At 56.9% G+C, this 19,335-nt stretch overlaps 1 protein-coding gene across 3 annotated transcripts; it reads left to right on the top strand.

Annotated features, from left to right (window-relative positions):
• The first annotated feature begins 1,048 nt into the window (after nt 1-1,048).
• LDHD (lactate dehydrogenase D) lies at nt 1,049-17,636 on the top strand. Of its 3 annotated transcripts, none has more exons than XM_044434054.1 (11): nt 1,049-1,131; nt 4,002-4,114; nt 6,872-7,034; nt 7,543-7,684; nt 8,598-8,757; nt 10,463-10,662; nt 13,266-13,394; nt 13,651-13,778; nt 14,188-14,278; nt 15,861-15,972; nt 17,328-17,636. In XM_044434054.1, exons 1-11 carry the CDS (start codon nt 1,072-1,074, stop codon nt 17,491-17,493), a joined length of 1,464 nt encoding a protein of 487 aa, XP_044289989.1. In that variant the 5' UTR covers nt 1,049-1,071; the 3' UTR covers nt 17,494-17,636. The 3 variants fall into 3 exon arrangements, with proteins under 3 accessions (XP_044289989.1, XP_044289990.1, XP_044289987.1); XM_044434055.1 differs by having other exon boundaries at nt 6,872-7,013; XM_044434052.1 differs by lacking the exon at nt 17,328-17,636 and having other exon boundaries at nt 6,872-7,013; nt 15,861-17,321.
• Nucleotides 17,637-19,335: the final 1,699 nt, after the last annotated feature.

A 19,335-nucleotide genomic window follows, 5' to 3' on the forward strand; every position in this document is an offset into this window, starting at 1 on the left:
AGTAGTGTGCAGGCCCCTCTGTGATTTGAATTTCAAGAAAGAGAAAGCTTTCTAAATCTACACTTTGTCCAAATAAATAAGGCGAGTTGCTTCGTGGGCATAATCCCCTCTTTGATGGCTTTTCTAGACAGCACACAGCTTTCTTCCAGCCAAGCACTTTTGACTTCATCCAAGGGGTGGGTTTCTGGGTTTGGCCCCTACTTCTGACCCCCGAGCAGGCAGAACATGAAAAATGTGCCTACGTTTTTTTACATTTCTATTCAAATCAGCACATGGTAAGGCTTTTCATGGATACTGGGATCTGCCGTTATTGGTGAAAATAATTCTAATGTCCTAGCTGGTTCCATATTACCTTATTATATTGTGTATTTAGGGGCGTCCTCTTTGAAAACCGAGCAGAGCGCCTTAGCTACTGAGCGATATCAACCTTTAATAAGCAAAATGAAATAAAAATGGCAGGCCCCGTTCATGGCGCTGTTTACAGAAGACTCATTTCAGCCGCACCTACACTGGAATAAAAAAGGAAAGGAGAGCATTCCGGGAAGGACTGCTCGACCCACGAAAAAGCGATGGGAGTCCGCACGGATCCTTGCTCGCTACGCCGATCGCCTCCTTCACTGCCTGCGCAAGCCTCCTCCTCGCCAGCTTCCCCCGGCAAGCGCCGCGGCCCACCTTGGTCCCAGGGCATCCCTGAGCCTTGCTCTGAACCGCCAGGTCTTTGTGCCCGCTCGGGGAGGGCGGGGGGGACCCTCCTCTCCGGGCTAATCGAGAGGGGCCAGCCCCCCCGGCCCCCCCCGGCTCCCCAGGCCCGTCCTCCTTTCCGCCCCGCGTGTGAGCGCTCGCAGTTGCACTGGCGCGCACGCTCTGGCCCGGAGGCCCGTGGCGGAAGCCAAGGCGCGAGTGCCGCTGAGCATGTGCAGACGGCTCCTCCTCGCGCTCTGCTGCGGCGACGGGGGCCAGCCGGCGCGCGCTCCCGGCCCACCTTAAGCCGCGGCGGCGGCCCCGCCTTCCCTCCCCCTTCCGGCCAGTGCCTCGGCCGGGCCGGCCTGCCTCCTGTCCCTGCGGGCAGCCATGGCTCTGCGGCGGACGCTGCGCTGGGCGGCGAGGAGTTACTCGCAAGGAGCCGCCAAGGTAGGGCGGGCGGGGGGCAGAAGGAGCTGCCGTCAGCCCTGGCGGAGCCGCGGTGGTCCTGCCTAGAGTAAACCCACTGAAACGAACGACCTCGGAGGCGACGTCAAGCCCCGCGGCTTTCAGCGGGTCTGCTCTACGTAAGACCCAGTCTGGATCCAGCCCCTTGGCGGGGAGCGTTCCCACGTGCAACCTGAGACTCGGGTCCTGCGTCCATTAACTCCGCTTGCAAGGAGGGGCTGAGGGCAAGGAGGAACTTTGCTCTCCGAGCAGGCAAAACAACTCCGTGTTTCCGCCTCCTCTCTGCCCTCGCCTTGGATAGGCGAGCTGCCCTGGCAGAGGTAGCTTTACCTGTTGGTTTTCTGCCCACGATGGCCCTCTGATGGCCCCAAGGGCCCCACCGGATCCAAAGCACAAGCTGCTTGCCCGGAAGAGGCTGTCGGGCTTGCATTAGCCAAGGGCTTGGACAGTTTGGCCAGCGCTAAAAAAAGGCCATGCTGCAAGCAGTGAGATAAGGCGGACTGGCGAGGCGCTCGGTTAAAGGTGGAGCGGCCTGTTGGTGCGGCGGGGGCGGGCGGGCGATTTCGGGGTGTGCGGGACTGCGGCTGCAAGCGGGTGTGGTGCAGCCCCCGCCCCTCCTCCGAACGGGTGTTGGAGATCCGTGAAGAAGTCCTTTCTATGCTTGACTGCCACATGAAGGAGGGAGATTGCTTCTGGGGACTTTAACGCACGAGTAGCTCTCCCCTCCCTGCATTTGGATTTGCTGCCATCCCAAGAGAGGGCTGTACCACATGTGCCATCACTGGGGCACCTCAGAGTTCATCCATTTTTCCTCCGTAGGGCAAAAAAAAAGGAAGGAAGGAAGAAAAAAATCGCTTTGCCGGTCATGCTTCCCGGCAGCGGGGAGAAGAACTTGCTGGCCGGGCTCTGCCTGTTCTCTGGCTTTTTCAGACTCGTTCTGCTGGAGGGGGAACAGCAAGAGCCGCGGGGCATGGAAGGAGCTGCCAAACAGGAAGCTAGGCGGAAGATGGCCAGGCTGCAGATGCAAGCGCACATCATCACCATGTTATTAGTATTATTCCGTACCGCCCATAGCCCAAGGTCTCTGCATGATCCACCACATTCCCCATCCAGTATTCAACCAGGCCCAACCCTGCTTAGCTCCCAAGGGCAGGCGGGCAGAATCGGCACTTCAGGCCAGTGTCGCAGGTGGCATGGAACATGGGAGTGCGGGGCCTGTGCAAAGAAAGTGCAAAAAAAGGCTTACTCTCCCCAGCATTGCACCTTGCAGGTGTTTGATGGGGTCACAACTCCCATCATTCCCAGGCAGCATGCCTGGAGGAGGCCAAAATGGGGGGGGGGTTACTCCTATTTCTATTTTTATTGTATCAGTTTGTTGTAAACTGTCCTGAGATGTCTGTGATGGGATAGGATGGAAAAGTTTTAAATAAATAAAAGTTTAAGTTTAAATACACAAGGCTGGCTGAAAATCTAGAGTTGGAAAGAACCTTAAAGGTGGTCTATTCTGCCAGTGTCAAAGGGCTCCTGTCTCATCTGCAAGGGGGTCACGCCACACTGCTAAAATGTTTTAGCAAAGGGAGGGCCACCACTCTTGCAGAGGAAACTAATCCCCGTGTACTGGTGAGACTGGTTTAAAATATTTCCAGTGAACACAGTGGGGCTTGCTTCAGAGTAAACCTGCCTAGGACTGGGTTGCTCTACATTGTTAGGGCTATTGCAGCAAACTGTTCAAATCATTTTTGAAAAGAAATATTTCAGTACAATATGATTGTTTTTTAAAAGCCATCAAAAGGCTGTGGAAAATTAATTTACACCAACGATGCATTTATCTGCTAGGGAAGAGGTCCGTAATCTGGGTGAATGTGTGCATTTGCAAATATTAAAGAGTGTTCAGCTGCTAAGTTTATCCATATTATAACCTGCTCCCAAAAAGAGGCAATTAACAGACATGGCTAAGATGATAGAGACAATCCCTGATTAAAGAGGCTTAATAAGACTTAATCTGAGATTCACTGAAACTTCAGTTATAGATCCTAAAGCCCATTCCCTGTTCCGTTCCTGCTTCACATGCAGTGTATTTTATTTATTTGCCAATAGCAAGTATTTTTAAACGTGGGCCACAGGTCGACAAGATCCATGACACAGCTTGCTTTGACTCAAAGTGCAACGACCAGCCAAGCTGGCCAGTCACATACAGAGTCTGTGACACGCATGTACTGGAAAGAAGGTTTTGGGGCCTATTAAATACAGACAGTTGGTGGTTCCCCATGTTCTTGTGCTGTTGAGCCTTTTTCAGACAGGGGGCTGGATTTACACAAGATACCGCAAAATGCTAGCAAATCTTTGAATAACGCTTTTATCAGGGGCTGGGAGAGGAATGAGGAAAGGGAGGCACAAAATCCGAGAATGGATAGGGAAATGGGGTACAGCCACCCTAGGTCCCTGGAGGGCCAGACTGAACATCAGACGGTGGAGAATGGAGTTCTGCAGTCCAGCCGTTCATCCATCCATCCATCCCAGGACTGTTGAATGACCGGCAGCTGCTCCCAAGGGTCTGAGGATGGGCTTTTTTCTAGCCCAGGCTGGAGATGCCAGCGATCAAACCTGGGACCATCTGCAAGCAAGCTGGTCCTGCCTCTGAGCGAAGTCTCTCCGACCAGCGAGAGCATCTGCAGCCTGGTTGTCCCGTGGACTGGAGCATTTCACCTTTGCTTCCTGCCCTTGCCCTTCACTCACCCGATGGCAGCACAGATTGTAAAGAGCTTGGCTTGCGCGTCGTGCAGGTCTGTCCACCTCCGCACCTGTCCCCTGTCCCCTGCCTTCTCTACAGTGTGCCTTGTGTCCTTCCACAGGAGTGGCTGACGGAAGGCTTCCTCGATTCACTGAGGGCTGTGGTGGGGAGCTCCAACGTGGCCACGGCAGCCGCTGTTCGTGAGCATCACGGCCACGATGAATCCATGCACAGGTACGGTGGCATTTCCTAGCATCCCATGGGTGCTGCAGTGTCCCAGGAAGGAGAAGTAGCTCTGTGCATCTGGGGGACCTAAGCATCTGGACTGGAGAGGTCGGGATATCGACACAGACAGTCTAGCTCTGGGGTCGGCAACCTGCGGCTCTGGAGCCACACGTGGCTCGAACCCCTCCGCTGCGGCTCCGTCGCTCAAAATGCGCCGGCACAGCCGCCGATCTGCTCGAAGCTCCACTCAGGCAGCCTCGCCGGTTCAGTAAATCGCTACATCCCGCTGCTAAACAAGCTTCCTGCAGGCCCTCATGTTACACTGAACATGCTGCAAGGATTCTCTTTGTCCCAGTGTCATCTCCTTCCTCTGAATGATAAAAGCTGCGCTTGGGACCTGTCACAATTCACAGCACTTGACTGTTTATCTGCTAATCAGTCACTAAACACAATCTGCTCTGATTTACTGAGCTTCCCCCACACCCCCCTGCCCACCCCAGGCCAACCATGGATAAATCGAAGAAAAGAAAAGTTTCTGAAGAAAACCAAACGTTTAATGGTATGTGGGTAGATTCATTTGCTTTATTGCTGACGAGCTTATGGGGTTTGCTGTTTAATGCATGCAGCCCTTTAGCACTGACTTTGACTCTGCAGGAAGCTGTTCTCCTATTCAAAATATATGAAAGGTGTCCTACTAGTTTATAATGTAAGAATAAAAATAACAGTGTTTAGAGACTGAACAAGAGCTGCACCTAAATCATAATGAAGAGATACATAGCAATAAGGTGAAAAACGATATATGCAGTGTGATCTTCATTTTAGATGTCAAAAGGGGTTTGCAGCTCTCGGAGTTTTCTTTCAAAGGGTCCAAACGGCTCTTTGAGTGTTAAAGGTTGCCGAGCCCTGGTCTAGCGGAGGTGGCCAAGGTGTGCCTAGCATCACGAAAGCACCAGGAAATAGACCACGGCGAACACGCAAGTGCGGGAGTTTGTCTCAGCAACCCGCATAGCTATGCAGCCAGGGAGGATGCAAAAGCCGTGCCAGCCGAGGGGATGATGGGATCAGCGGCCCGTTCTCGCAAGTGCTTTTTCCCAGGATCAGGTCTTTTGCTTCAAATTGCTAATGGTCTTAGCTGCCCATTCTCAAGCAAATTATGTGAAAAGACTTTGCACTGCAACAGGGAGAGCTTCCAACAGCAGACCGTCGCTGGCAAGACCCGTGCCCAGTGTAGCTCGACACCTCCGGGCAAAGTACGGACTGAGCCCGCAAAAAAGGTTGCTTACAGCACTGGATTTCTGCAGCAAACTTTGCAGGTCTTTCTCAAGCATACGGAGAGAGTGGCACAGCCTGACCCGACAACTGCCGACAACTGCCCTCCACCTAGCAATGGCTAGGTGTGCTGGGAATTCTGCCCCAAAGCGTCTGGAGGGCACCAGCTTGGGGAAGGCTTCTTGCGCCCACAGCTGCTGCAGCAACCAGTTAATTTTACTTGCTCTCCATAAAAAATGCTCGATACCGAATCACTTGTGCTCAGGACAAACCAGTACCCAGGCTCTACCTTACTGGAGGTGACTGGCGAAAGGCACGAGTTTCCAGCCGGTCCATTTGTTCGGCCACATGTTGCAAAAGCTGTGCCAAACTGTCCCCAGACCCACTGGTGGAATTCGGCTCTTGGCAGGGATGAATCCTGGGTTCTTTGTGATAGCCATGCACTGCCATTTTCCACCACTTGATGGCTTGCGCGTTTTTCCCCTCTCCGTTGTTACTCACGTTTGCACACGTGCGTTGTGCTGGGCTACATTTCATGGAGCCTTCCCTAGTCGCTGAAAGTTGTTGCTAACCAGCATTCTCTGGGAAGACTGCAAACAGCTGAAGGAATACTCCAGTCATGTTTTATTGCAATTAGCCAAAGGCCCTTACAAGATTTACCAAAGAGATAATCAGAAATTGAGAAAATCTGTTAAGAACAAAAAATTGAAAACATGATCAGAAGCAAAATAAAGAACTAGTTTAATTGCTAGCAATTAGCAGCCCCCTTTGATGCCCCCTTTGACCTAATTTTCATAGCTGTCCATGTGAACGGACACTCTGGGATACGTAAGCATCGTTGCCCAGTAACACGAGCAAAATGTTCCCAGATTCCAAGTATGCAGCTGGGCCCAGGGGAGGTCTAAAACATCTGGAAGGGCCCCGGGTTGAAAAGGGCCTCAAGGGAAGAGGATGGAATGGGCGGAGGTCAGGAAGTCGAGGCGAGGGCAGGGCCTGGGCCTTGAGCCAGGGCATTGCTGGGCTGCTCTCAGCCAGGCGACGGGGTGTTTGCAGCAGGCATGTCAGTGCCCACTCCGGGTTCTAGCGGGCCCTGGGCTGAAAAGCCGTGAGTCTGCCCTCCCACCACCGTGGGGCTCAGACCCCCACAGCTAGCGGCTCCTTTATCCTGTTGCGCTCCAGAGGAAGTGCAGCGGCTCTGAGCTGTCACTGGACACGATCGTGTGGGGTGGGGCTTTAGCTCTTCCCCGCCGCACTTCCTACCTGGATCGGAGCCACCAGGTTTGCCCTTCATCCTGCAGAAGAGCGATCTGCTAAAGCGAACGGGACAACTTCAAGCGCAGAGCCTCCCTGTGCCGGATCTGCTGCGGGATGAGGACGCTGGTGGCGGGGGAGGCGTGGCACCCGCGTCCAGGACCCCGGCTCCTCTCCCGCTGTGCGCCAGGCCTCCCGGCTCTTCCCCAGCTCCGGCAGCTGTCGCACCTTGTCCCTCTCTCTCAGGTGCTGCCCCCCCGACGCCGTGGTTTGGCCCCAGAATGTGGAGCAGGTCAGCTTGCTGGCAGCCGAGTGCTACAGCCGGGGAGTTCCCATCATCCCCTACGGCACGGGCACTGGGCTAGAAGGCGGTGTGAACGCTGTCCAGGTATGGCCGGCGCCTGGCAAGGTAAATGGGCGGCCCAGTGCCAGCTGCAGGTGCTGGAGGGCCCTTGGGCAAGACCCCCCATGCTCCCTCCCTCTGTGAGTCCTCCCTCCCACTGCGGTGGTTCCCAGCCGCTCTTCCCCCTCTTCCTCATCCCGGCCACCCCTGGCTAGCTTGGCAGGCAGAGGCGGGGGAGTGGGGGAGCCAGGGCACCTCCCCCTCCTCTGCCTCCCCCATCACCTGGGTGAAGGTGAGAGGCAGGTGAGCCCCGGACCGCAGCGGAGGCAAGGAGGAGCAACTCCGGGTGTGCACCTCAGCAGGGGGCTGGCCCTACTGGCCGTTGATGCTGGCCCTGGAGGGTGGGGGGCACAGTGGCAAGCAGGAGGTGGGGGGGGGGCGCTGAGCACGGAGCATGGCTGGGCTGGGGCAAGGCGGCGAGGTGGTGTGGGGCTGCCCCGTGTCGGGCCCACTCCTCTCTCCCTCCCAGAACAGCTGCCCTGGGGCTGACCTCGTGTTTGCCCTCTGCGGACAGGGCGGTGTGTGCGTCAACCTGACCCAAATGGACCAGGTCTCTCAGCTGAACCCCGAGGACTTCACCGTTGTGGTGGAGCCAGGCGTGACCCGGAAGGCTCTGAACAGCTTCTTGAGGGGCAGCGGACTCTGGTTTCCCGTCGGTAGGACTGGCTTCTGGGCAATTCTGGGAAAATCATGGTAGCCCCAGGAGACGGCCTGCTGAAAGTGGCAGGCTGGCCCTGTTTGGATGGCCCAAAATGGGGGAAAGAGGACACGGAAGGTGCTGAGCGGCACAGAATGTGCATGCAGTTAACGCAGAGTTATTTTTACCAGTGTGCGCAACATCTGCTAATTTACATGCAGTGGTGCACTTTTTGAAATAATCTTTATTTATTTATTTGGGATATTTCTAGCCCGTCCATCACTGCGTCTTTTTATTATAAATAAAAAGATAGGGCACTGTGGCTTGCAAGAGGGTGGCCAGGTGACCAGTGTCAGTCTTTTCAAGCTCTTGTGCAGAGCTGATGCAAAGAATATCTCAAACAAGCTGCAGGCACGATGCATTAATGGACACATGCTCTGCTGTTCCACCAGGCGAACGAAGCTCAGCTGGCTGACAATCATAGGGATGAAAATAGTTTCAAAATCTTTAAAGACTTGATGAAAGCGATAATAAGACAGATGCATGAAAATATGCAGCCAAAACACATTCTTTAAAATAGAATTGGACTGGATGGCCCTTCAAATATTATTTTATTTATGCTTTTCTTACATGCCTGCCCCTCCATGGAGCAGAGGGAGTCTCCTTGCCATTTAATCTTCACAACAACCCTGTGGGGTGGGGTAGGCTGAGGAGTCAGTGGCTGGCCAGGTGAGTAACATGGCCAAGTGGAACCCTGGCCCTCCCCAGCCCGAGGCCAGCGCTCTAACCTCTAGGCCACACAGTCTGTCAAACACAGGGCGCCATCCGAGGGAGGACAGTCCTGCAGGCTGCGCTCCCAGCAGAGGGCCCCTGGCAGAGGCAGTCTGGGGCCCGCCTGGTGGGCTCACCCCACTGTCCCATCTCCTCCGCAGACCCCGGGGCCGACGCATCTCTCTGCGGCATGGCTGCCACGGGGGCCTCTGGCACCAACGCCGTGCGCTACGGCACCATGCGCCAGAACGTGCTGAACATGCAGGTCGTGCTCTCCGACGGGAGGGTGCTGCACACGGCTGGGCAGAACCGGCGGCCCAGGTACGCCTCTCGCCCCCCCCCCCCCGCAGGTGCGCAGCCCTCTGCTGGGCCGACCCTTCCTTTCCTGCCCACCTCGAGTCGCCGGCACCGCTACGCCCACGCCGGCCCCCTCCGCTGCGGCGTTCTCCTGAGCGCACGCTCTCCCCCCACTGGTTCCCTCTGCGATGTGGGCAGCCTGCTGAGCCGCTTCTTCTGCACGTGCTGGTGCCGCACCTGCCTGGCGTAGCTTGGTCTCCATGGGTTTCTGGGGACAGGAAGCCCGTTTGCACCCACAGGGCCACGGAGATGCGCTCCCCACAAAAGGCACCTGGGCAGCCTCACACCTGCCTTTGCAGCTGACAAAACTTTAATTAATTTCAACGTGTATATGCCGCAGTCTCAGGGCGGCTTGCAAAAGTAAAAGAGTCTGATATAAGACTCGGAGTAAACGATGCAAAATGGTTTTCATTTCAGAAGAAATGAGATGGACTTTGTCTGAAATGCAGCTTGGGCACAGCTGAGTCCTTTGCAGTGGGAAGGGCCAAGGCCTGGGCTGCAGCAGTGCTGCTTGGCTTGATTGTGAGATCCGTGAGTTGGAGCCGGGTGCGAGACATTGCCTCAGGCAGACGGATGAGTGCTAGGGATCCTCCGCTAGGGGTTCATGATCAGTCCTAGAATGAAGCCTGCAGTTCCCCCTGGAGGAATCTTGCTCAGCAACTACATTCCAGCCGTTTTGGTTCTTGCTATTGAGAAACATCTGGGAGTCAAGATTCCGCTCTACATTCTGCCCAGCCCTGATTGACACCAGTTGCAGAATTCAGACTTTTTGCTGCATAATTGGGGGGGGGGTTAAGAAACACATGGGGTTAGCTTGCAATTGCTTTCCCTGACCTGACACATTGCCTTGGCCACCGGGAAAGAGCTGGTGAGAGTCGAAGGCCAGAACGTTTGGCATGCACCAACTGGCCTTCGGCTCTCACCAGCCCTTTCCCCAGTGGCCAAGGCAATGCACCAGGTACAGGCAAAGGTACAGTTAAAACAGTACAATGCCGCAGGAGACGGAATATAGAACGCCATGCAAATATTTCAAAGAATGAAATGCGGTATGATGCAAAACCAGAGACGGCAGAGGCCCCAAATGGAAATGCCACGGAGCGCAATTGCCACGGGGTGCCAGCCACTTCTCAGCCCATGGGGTTTCCCCTCCATTGTCATTCAAATTCTCGGCTTCCTCGGATTTGTCCCCAGTGCGGCATGTCCACGAGCCCCCTTGGGAGTGGAGTTCAGCACCACGGAGAGCTCCCACGAAGCTCTTGGGCGTTGCAAAGCCGAGGGGCAACAGAGGAGGAGTCCCACGGGGAAAGGGGTCACCGGCTGCCTCCCCCGCCCCGTGCTCTCCAGATGTGCTGGTCTGAACAGCCCTCGACTGTCCGGCTCATGCACTAGCCTTCGCCAACAGGTGTGCTGGGAGGGGGGTTGAAGTCGAACACATCTGGGCGGCACCTGCCTGGGCACAGCTGGTGTGAGGCTCATGGCAGCCCTGTGGCCTTTGGCTCCGCCCCCGTGGCCTTCAGCCACTCCCATCGCGGCCCCCGGGAGTTCGGTCCCCAGTGGGCCGAGCCCCCTGAGGCTGGCGTGCCCGGCAGCTTGCTCCGACAGGAGACGCCGCTGTCCCACGCAGGGCGCGGGCCGGGAACCTGTGCGGTCACTCGCTCTTCACTCGCAGGAAGAGCGCTGCCGGCTACCACCTGACGGGGCTCTTTGTCGGCTCGGAGGGGACCCTCGGCCTCATTACCCAAGTCACGCTGCGCCTGCACGGCATCCCCGAAGCCACCGTGGCGGCGGTCTGCGCCTTTCCCAGCGTGCAGGCGGCTGTGGGCAGCACGGTGCAGATTCTCCAAATAGGCATCCCCGTTGCCCGCATTGGTGAGTCGGATGGGGCTCTCCGGGAGACGGGTGGGCAGGCAGGGAAGGGGAATGCGGGGGAGGCAGGCGCGTGGCCAGTGAAGAATCGGGATGCTTCCTCCTCTTCGCCTCCGTCTGCTGATCCAGAATGGCTTGGGTGTTTTACAGCGGCCTGCTGTATCTTGGCAGAGTTTATCATTTTAGCAGGGGCAGGTCCTTGGCATTGTGAGCATTCCAAGAAGAATTGTGCCTGCCACTGGCGGAAGGCGTGTCTCCTTCCAGGTGTGCCTGCCTGCCCCTTGAGGTCTGGGGCAGGCGCCCTTCTCCGGGAGCCCTCCGTGGAGGAGATGAGGAAGGTGACTACCTGGAGGAGGGCCTTCTCTGTGGTGGCGCCCCAATTGTGGACTTTGCTCCCCAGAGGGGTTCACCGGGCAACTTTATTCTTGTCGGCACCCGGCCAAAACCATTTTTATAATCCCAGTGTTTTAAGGCCCAGCTGTTTTAATTGGGGCTTTATTGTTAGTTGAATTTTTAGGATGCTGTGTTTATATTTTTTTATTGTCAAACTGTCCCAAAACTTCAGTAATGGGACAGCCTAGAAAACAATCGATCAATCAATCAATCAAAATCAGAGAGTCAAGACAATGGCTGGCCAAGGTCTCCTTGTAGGCCAGGGCCACTGGGCGACTGTTTCTTGCCTTTGTGGACGTTTTTACAACAAGAAAGGAGCTGGAGGATGCCGTGGGCAGGCGGGCTACAAAGCAGAGATAGTGACAATGGCTAGACCCACCCCATCTGCATGTCCGTGAATAAGGCTGCCCAGCCAAAGCCTTGTCTGGAAGAACCCCGCAGCTCTCGGCAGCCTCGTGTCCTGGGCACGTAGCTCCCACGCCGGGGGGCTCCCGGCGATTGGCGGGGCTGCTGCGATGTCCCAGAGCACCGTTCCACCCGCAGCGGGAGGGGGAGGCCTGGAGAGCACGTCAGCCAAGCTGTTTCGTCCAACCCAAAAGACGCTTTGCTCCACGGAGAGGCCTGCGCTAATGCACAGAATCATGAGAATCCGTAGGCTGCCCAGCCTCAGCCCTAGCTCGCCGGGGATCCCATCCCAAGGCTTCCCAGAGGGCCATCTCCATGCTGCCTTTTCCCCGACCTTTTCTGTGGTCTTTTCCGCCAGCCATCCAGAGAGGTTGCCTTGAAGCTCTCCTTGAAGCTCAATTCTTAGTAAGGCTTAGAAATGCTGGTCCAGTGGCACCTTGGCTCACGAACTTGCTCCGTTCCAGGACTCTGGTTGTGACCCAAACTGGTCGTGAGCCAAGTCAAAGTTCCCCATAAGGGTCAATGTGAATAAGGTTAATTCGTTCTGTAACCATTTTTTAAATCAGAAAAATGTGAAGCAAAGTGACAAAGAGCAACAAGGATCGCGGCCATTCCCCCCGCCGAGCGCGAGCGGGGCCATCTCCCCACCCCCCCAGCACGACCGCGATCGCGCCCCCACCCCTGCACGTGCCCGTCACCCTGGCACGCTGGCAGGGGAGAGACGGGCACCGTCGTGCTGGGCAGGGGGATGGCCGAGACCACGGTTATGCTCCTGCAGGAAAGACCCCCGCTGCCCATCGCAGTCACGGCTGATGGCTGCGATAGCAGTCACCACCTGACGCAGAGTTCGCAACCTGAGTCAAAATTTTTATGAAATTTTTGTTTGCGACCCGATTTGGTCATGAACTGAGGCGTTCGTGAGCCGAGGCAGCACTGCATTTGGGGGCCAGTCTGCTCCCGCCCCCTTGTCTTTGCCCTGTCCACTACTGGGATGTGGCCCCGGAGGTGGGATTCAGCCCCACAGCATGCATGCATGCATTTATTTTATTTATTTATTTATTTATTTATTATTTATTTATTTATTTATTTATTTAAGTTGTTAGATGCCGTCCAATACTAAAAGTCTCTGGATGGCTTACAAAACACAACACACCAAAAAAAGCAACAAACAACACACAACAAACTACATCTGATAAATGATGATAAAATCAAGGATAAAACCAATTAACTGTTAAAATATTGGGAAAATAAAAAAGGTCTTTGCCTGATGCCGTAAAGAATAAAGTGATGGTGACAGGCAAACCTCCTTGGGGAGCGTGTTCCAAAGTTGGGGCGCCACCACAGAAAAGGCCCTTCTCTGGGTAGCCACCCTCCGAATTTCCCTCCAAGAGGACTTTCCCTCCAGAGAAAGACCCCCACCTCAGATCTCAAGGGGCAGGCCGGCACATGGGGAAGAAGGCGCTCCTTCAGGTATCCATGTGTAGGGCCTTATAGGTCATCACCAGCACCTTAAATTGGGCCCAGACGTCCATGGGCAGCCAGCGTAGTCGATAGAGCACCGGCGCGACATGGGAGCATTTTTTCCGCAGCACCCCTGCTGCGAAAAAATGCGCCCCCCCTTCCCACCCCCTCGCCACATTGTGGCTCCGGCCCCAGCCAGCCAAGGCCACGAAGGGTGCCTGCCGTGCACCCAGAACTCTGCCCCCAGCGTTCCGAATTCGGGGCGGGCCGTCGCTCCCCGTTCCGCATCACGCGGCCCCGTGTCTTGCTCCAACAGCCTCCTCTCCCCCCCCCGCCTTTCCCTCCAGAGTTCCTGGATGACGTCATGATGCGGGCCTGCAACCGCTACAGCGGCCTGGGCTATGCCGAGGCGCCCACCCTCTTCCTGGAGTTCCACGGCTCCGAGTGCAGCGTGCAGGAGCAGGTGCAAGCCGCCGGTAGGTCCGCCCCGGGAGACAAGGGGCGCTGCGCCCCGACCCGGGAGGGGCCCGCAGGCAGAAGCGCCCGTCCCTCAAAGCGCCTGCCTCGTGCCCGGAAGGCTCCAGCGCGGTTCCCAGTGGGAAGGACCCTGGAGCACCTGGCCGGCCTGTGCTCTCAGCCGCCGCCACCGCTGCCGCTCCTGCGCTGCAAAGCTCTCGTCCTCCTTGGGGGGCACAGCAGCCGCGGGCCAGTGACACACGGCTGTCTCCGCAGGGGAGGTTGTGCAGTCAAACGGCGGCTCGGACTTCGTGTGGGCGCGGGAGCAAGAGGCTCGCAACCAGCTGTGGACGGCCCGGCACAACGCTTTTTATGCAGCCCTGGCCCTTCGCCCAGGCCGGAAGGTGCGTTGCAGGAGAGAAGGGCAAGCACTGCTGCGCCCGGGCACTGCTGCTCCTTTCTTCCACTCCGCGGCTTGGCTTACTCTTCCGAGTTACCCAATCACTCTCTGTGGCGCTTCTCTTCCTCCTCAAACAATGAAGTCCCCTCTTCTGAAAGCTGTCACCTCAGTTACAGGGGATGAGAGTGAGCCACAGTGGGATCCCCACATTTTGGATCGGCAGCCGGAAAGGGTATTCTGGGGCTTTGTGAGAGAGCCGCTGGCTTTCTCGCAAAATGACTGCTGGTCAGAAAGCGCCCTTCCCAGGAGGCAAACTGGGGAGACCAATAACCTAACAGCCAGGCAAGGGAATTCCAGGGCTTTGTGCGTTTTTGAAAGGGGCGTCCTCCCTCCTCTTCCCTCTCGCCCTGCAGAGTTACACCACAGACGTGTGTGTCCCGATCTCGTGCCTCCCTGCGATCCTTCTGGAAACGAAGGAAGACCTCCTCGAGTCCAAGCTCACGGGTGGGTTGCTTGAAATCTGCAGGCTTTGCTGTCGCCGGCCATCCACCCACGCCCTGCACCTCCCCCAGCGAAAAAGTCAGAGATGGATGCTCCTTCCATCACGCATGATTTGAAAGCATGAATGTATTGGGGCAAAGAAAGAGCCACGGTCATTGCAAGCCACCCTAGCCAAGGAGTAGCAGAGCAGCCTTCTCCGAGCCGGTGCCCCCCGGATGCGTTGGCGAACAATGCCCAGAATCCTCCGGTCAGCACAGCATTGTGAAAGATGTTCAGCTGCCTTTCAGAATCACTAATCACCCCATCTCCATTCTATAACGGTTGGCTCCTTCCCGTCCCGTCCCATTTCTGGTGATTCTCATTTAAGAAAAGCACGCCATCTTTTCTCGACAGTGTCCTTGGCCGGGGCACTAGTCAGTTGCCCAGCCAACTCCTGCGCGGTCTTGTTCGGCAGCCTGCAGCGTTGGCTGTAGTTGTTGCTGTCAGTACAGTGATACTGGGAGCAAAGTGGGGATGCCAGGGACTGCCCCCTCCGCTTGTCAGGCACCAGACATTCCCTTCGGCGGGGTAATTTCTCCCTTGCTGCTGAAGGGAGAACCGTCAGCATGGATACGCTCCTCTTCTTCGAGCAGGTGGTGGAGCTTGGTGGAAGCAGCAGCGGCGAGATGCTGGAAGCCAGAAAATCTCCCCATGCACTTCTGCCTTGCTAGAAAGCTGTCAGTCCTCCTTAGCAGAGTGAACCTGCCATCGTTTCCCTTACCTGGAATGCTGAAGGCACACTGCAGGATTCTTGTATAGATCATCTGTGCTATCTGATGGGGCAGAACTGCAGGCCTAGGGGCTGAACCCAGCCCTCCCGGGTCTCGGTCCACCCCCCCGACACTCCCCCCCTCGCGCCCCCAGCCCTGTTGTGGATTCTTGCCTTTTGTGCGTTCCTTCCCCCTCCCCAAAGTTGAAGTTCCCCCTCCTTAGGGCACAGTTGCCGGCAGTGAGAGCTGCAAGCTGAAAGATGTTGCGGAAATGTGACCACTCCCCCCGCGGGGTCTCCCGAAGTGTTGGACTCCAACTCCCATTCTTGCCTAGCTGCATATTCTCTGCTCTTGCTGCCTGGGGATCATGGGAGCTGCGATCGAGCACAGCCAGAGGGCTCCAGACATGTGAGGACTTGCTCACCATATTGGATTGCAATCAGGGAGACTCACATCAGCTTTCCGGGGAGGCTTTTGCCAAGCATAGTCTCAGCTCTCACCTACCTCACAAGGCTGTTGTGCCCGCAGAGCCCTGACATCACAGATTCTTGAATTATCAGTCTGGGAAAAGGCAACACTTACAGTGAGAGTGTCCGGTGAAAGATCGGGCAACCACATGTTGGGGATTACATGCCTGGAGCCAGCTGGAGCCGGGGGTCAGACTAGATGGCCCGGGAGGCCCCTTCTGGCTCACTTTGTTTTTGTTTCTGTGTTTCCTGGCTTCCCATACACACACAGAACACCATTGGTACACACGCTCTGATTCTTCTGGATTAACTGTTTGACCGGTATGGGGCCAACGGTGCAGAAAACAATTGTCTCCTGTTTTCCCGCAGGTCCCATTGCTGGCCACGTAGGAGACGGCAACTTCCACTGCATCCTCTTGTTCGACCCCGAAGACGTGGAAGAAAGTGGCAGAGTGGCCATGTTTGCAGAACGGCTAGGCAGGTTGGGTTTGACTCGGTCCCGCTGGGCTGGGCTGGGCTGGGCTGGCACGCCGAAGGCAGAGCTGCCTGATCCGCCCTCTCCAATTTGGCCCTTGTTTCCGCTGACGGGCAGCCTCGGCAAGCAGAAGCGGCACGCAGGGTGTGGGAGGTGTTCCAGCAGCCCGAGCCTTCCTGCCTGGCCTGCCTCGGCCAAGTGCAGAACACCGGGACTCTCTGGCTAGGGATGTGCTTCTCGGCTGCCTTCCCTGCGGCTGTGTGGCTGGAGCTGGTGGGGGCCGGGAGGGAGAGCTGCATGGCGGGGATGGCTCAGAGCGCCAGTCCTGCAGCTCTCGACGGGAAAGCGCAGGGACACCGGGGCCCTGCAGCAGGACTGCAGCAGCTGCTGCACGGAGCCCCATCGGCTGCTTTCTCGCTGCACTGAAAGCCGCGGCAGGCAGGCAGGCAGGCAGGCAGGCAGGCAGGCAGGCAGGCGGTGGGGCTCGGCACAGCGCCCCCTAGAGGCAGCAATGGGGCCTCTGCCTGCGGTGCGGTGTGGCGCCACTGCTGCGCCTTCAGCTCCTGCCTCACACAGATGCCTCATCGGTCGGCCAGCCCTGCCACAGAGACAAGGGAAAAGCGCTGGCAGGAGAGTCCGGGTGGCTCCTGCCATAGAAGTCTTGTTCCTAGAAGGTCCTTAGTGCCTCCCAGGCTGCAGCGCTCAAAGGATCCCACCTGCTTCCCAAGGCCTAAGAAAGGGGCTTTTGTGGCAGGCCCCCAGAGCCATCTCCCACCATTCTCTGGGATGCTTTAGGATTAGAGGAGGGAGAAGCAGCAGGTTTAGCTGGCTAGTCTGAGAACAGATTTGCTGGGAGGAGAGTTGGTTTTGTCCGGTCCTTCCTTCCTATCCCACCTTTCACACTGACTTACACAGTCCACACCTCCTTTCCAGTTTGTCCTCACAACAAGCCTGCGAGGTAGGTTGTCCTGACAGTCAGGAGCTGGCCCAGTGCCACCAGGCAGCCTCACAGCCAAGCAGGGACCAGAGTCTGGGTTGCCCAGGCTTCCACCCAACTCTCTTCCCCCAGCACTCTCTGACCTGGAGTTGCCTCGGACCACAGTCCCCATGAAGCCGCCTCAGCACCGTCATGCCCAGCCACTAGCCACGCACACTGGGCATCACGGGAGTCGTAGTCCTCCACAAGCTGGGAAGTCTTCTCTAACCATGGCCTCACACTGCCATGACACACCTCGGGCAGCGGCTGGTTGTGAGTGGAGCGTGCGTGCGTGCGTGCGTGCCTGAGGGGGGCATGTGGAAACACAGGTGCGCGCCTGCAGCAGAGGGGCTGCGCGTTGCTCCACCCTTCCCCTTCCCCCCAGGCGTGCGCTGGCGCTGGATGGCACGTGCACGGGCGAGCACGGCGTGGGCCTGGGCAAGCGGCAGCTGCTGCGCAAGGAGGTCGGCGAGGTGGCGCTTTCCACCATGCGGCAGATCAAGGCCGTGCTGGATCCGAAGAACATCATGAACCCGGGAAAGGTGTTGTGAGCGCCGGGCTGGTCCTGGCCGCCGCTGGCCGCCCTGGAGGGGACCGCAAGGACGGCCAGCGGCCGGGACCTCTGCTCTCCGAGTGTGCATTGCATTGTCAAACCAGCACTATCAAGTGGGCTCAAATAAACCCCCGAGCAGGAGCCGTGTGTGTTCATGCTGGGCTGCGACGTGGGCTCTGGTGGTCAGGCGAGGGGCCGGGTCCCCCTCTCAGACAGCGTGGCTGCCGAAGCCTTTCACCAGAAGAGCACATTCCGTCTCAGGTCAGCTCTCGGAAGCCACATTCCAAAATGCCTTCTGAATTTGGAAGGTGGGCCAAAGTACCGATACCGGCCAGCACATTTTAGCACAAAGTCCGTACGGCAGGGGAGTCCATGTCCGGAGATGCATTTCAGTCTTCCAGGATGGTGGAGGATGCTGCCCAAAAGCAGGGGGAAAACCAAATGTTCTGGAGAGGGGACATAGCTAGAGAACCACAGGGGGGCTGGTTGGGGTCACAGAGAGAGGTGGATTTGGCCCCCCGGGGGTGCAGTTGCTTCCTGGCCCAAAAGCAACACGTGTGGAGCAGTGCCAGAGTTGGGATCTCTCCCCTTCAGGGCTCGACTTTCCTTTTCAGTGGCACATTCTCGGCAGTCTTTCTTGCATTTGGGCAGAAAGATGCAAAGGACTGTGCGCGAAGACGCAGTGGCAACTTTGGGTCCCCCCCACCCAGTTGCATAACTGGAGCAGTTTGTCGGCGCTCCACCTAATGCCTGTCATTCCTTTCAAAAACCTCGCTGGCAGGTTTGCGGGGAAATCCACCAGAGCCGTGGGAAAGGCAGCGAGATGACTGCTGCACCCACAAGTATGCGGCTGAAACAAAGAGAATCGCTTGTGGAGGTCTGAGTGGGAGGGATGTGCTCCCTCTTCTATTCTGGCACTCAAACCTGAGCTCAGAAAATGTCGATTTCTTTCCACCGGGACTTGACTGCCAGACCCGCTTTCTAGAAGAAAAGCCAAGCAGGTCTCGGAGCGCGAGCATTCAGGGGACGCCCAACTTTTTAGGGACACAGGAGACAGGGTGCCCCCCCATCAGGCCCAACCTGTGGGTAGATACCGGGGTGCAGCCCTGCCCTCCACCCCCTTTTCCCCCTCTGTGCTAAAGGGGCCACAGAGAAAGAGCCAGGCCCAAGCGTGGCGATTTCATTCAGGCTGTTGTGCTGTGCCGGGTGCCTAGTTCACCCTGCCCGTTGTGTTGTGTTGTGTGGTGTTGCCTTAACCCAGACAGTGTGGCTTGTTGAGCAACCTAACAGCAGCCTGGGGTTTATTGGAGGATTGGGCGCCTTCCCTTGAGCCTCACAGCCTGGATTCACACGACGATGCGGTCCGCACGAGCGAGTGAGGTCAAGAAACAAAGTCACGCCACCTTCTCTTGCCGAGATCGTGTGAAGCGTCTTTCGTGCACCTGCTCGCTCTTCTCTAGCTCAGTCTCCTCTAGGTCTTCAGCCCCACGGCCTTCCTTCAGAGCCCTTCTCAACTGAATCCATGATTCCTTCAATTCAGTCTCCTCTTCCTCACCCCCGCCAACTGCCAAGTTCAGGGCCTTCTCAGCACACGGTCTTTCTTGGTCTTTCTTGCCGACGGCTTCTCCAGAGCTCTTGGCTTTTAGCCTCCCACCAGTTCTCAGCCAACTCTTGTGAGGTTTTAATTCCAGCCAAGCAGACAGCTTTCCCATCACTCCCGAAACTGGCGACAAACTGTTCCCGGAGCAGCTCACCAACGGATGGCGGGAGAGTCGGCATCGCGAGTACGAACACCTGGCCGGATGCACCTTTAAAGGCGCACAGGGTCCCACACCTTGGT

Source organism: Varanus komodoensis, unplaced genomic scaffold (assembly GCF_004798865.1).
Source record: "Varanus komodoensis strain SLA01 unplaced genomic scaffold, ASM479886v1 scaffold27, whole genome shotgun sequence".
Classification (NCBI taxonomy): Eukaryota; Metazoa; Chordata; class Lepidosauria; order Squamata; family Varanidae; genus Varanus; species Varanus komodoensis.

Coding starts and splice junctions, on each gene's coding strand:
- LDHD (XM_044434052.1), top strand. CDS start 1,072: ATGGCTCTGCGGCGGACGCTGCGCTGGGCGGCGAGGAGTTACTCGCAA. Junction 7,014..7,542: donor GCGGTGTGAACGCTGTCCAG/GTATGGCCGGCG, acceptor CTCTGCGGACAG/GGCGGTGTGTGCGTCAACCT. Junction 7,685..8,597: donor CGGACTCTGGTTTCCCGTCG/GTAGGACTGGCT, acceptor TCTCCTCCGCAG/ACCCCGGGGCCGACGCATCT.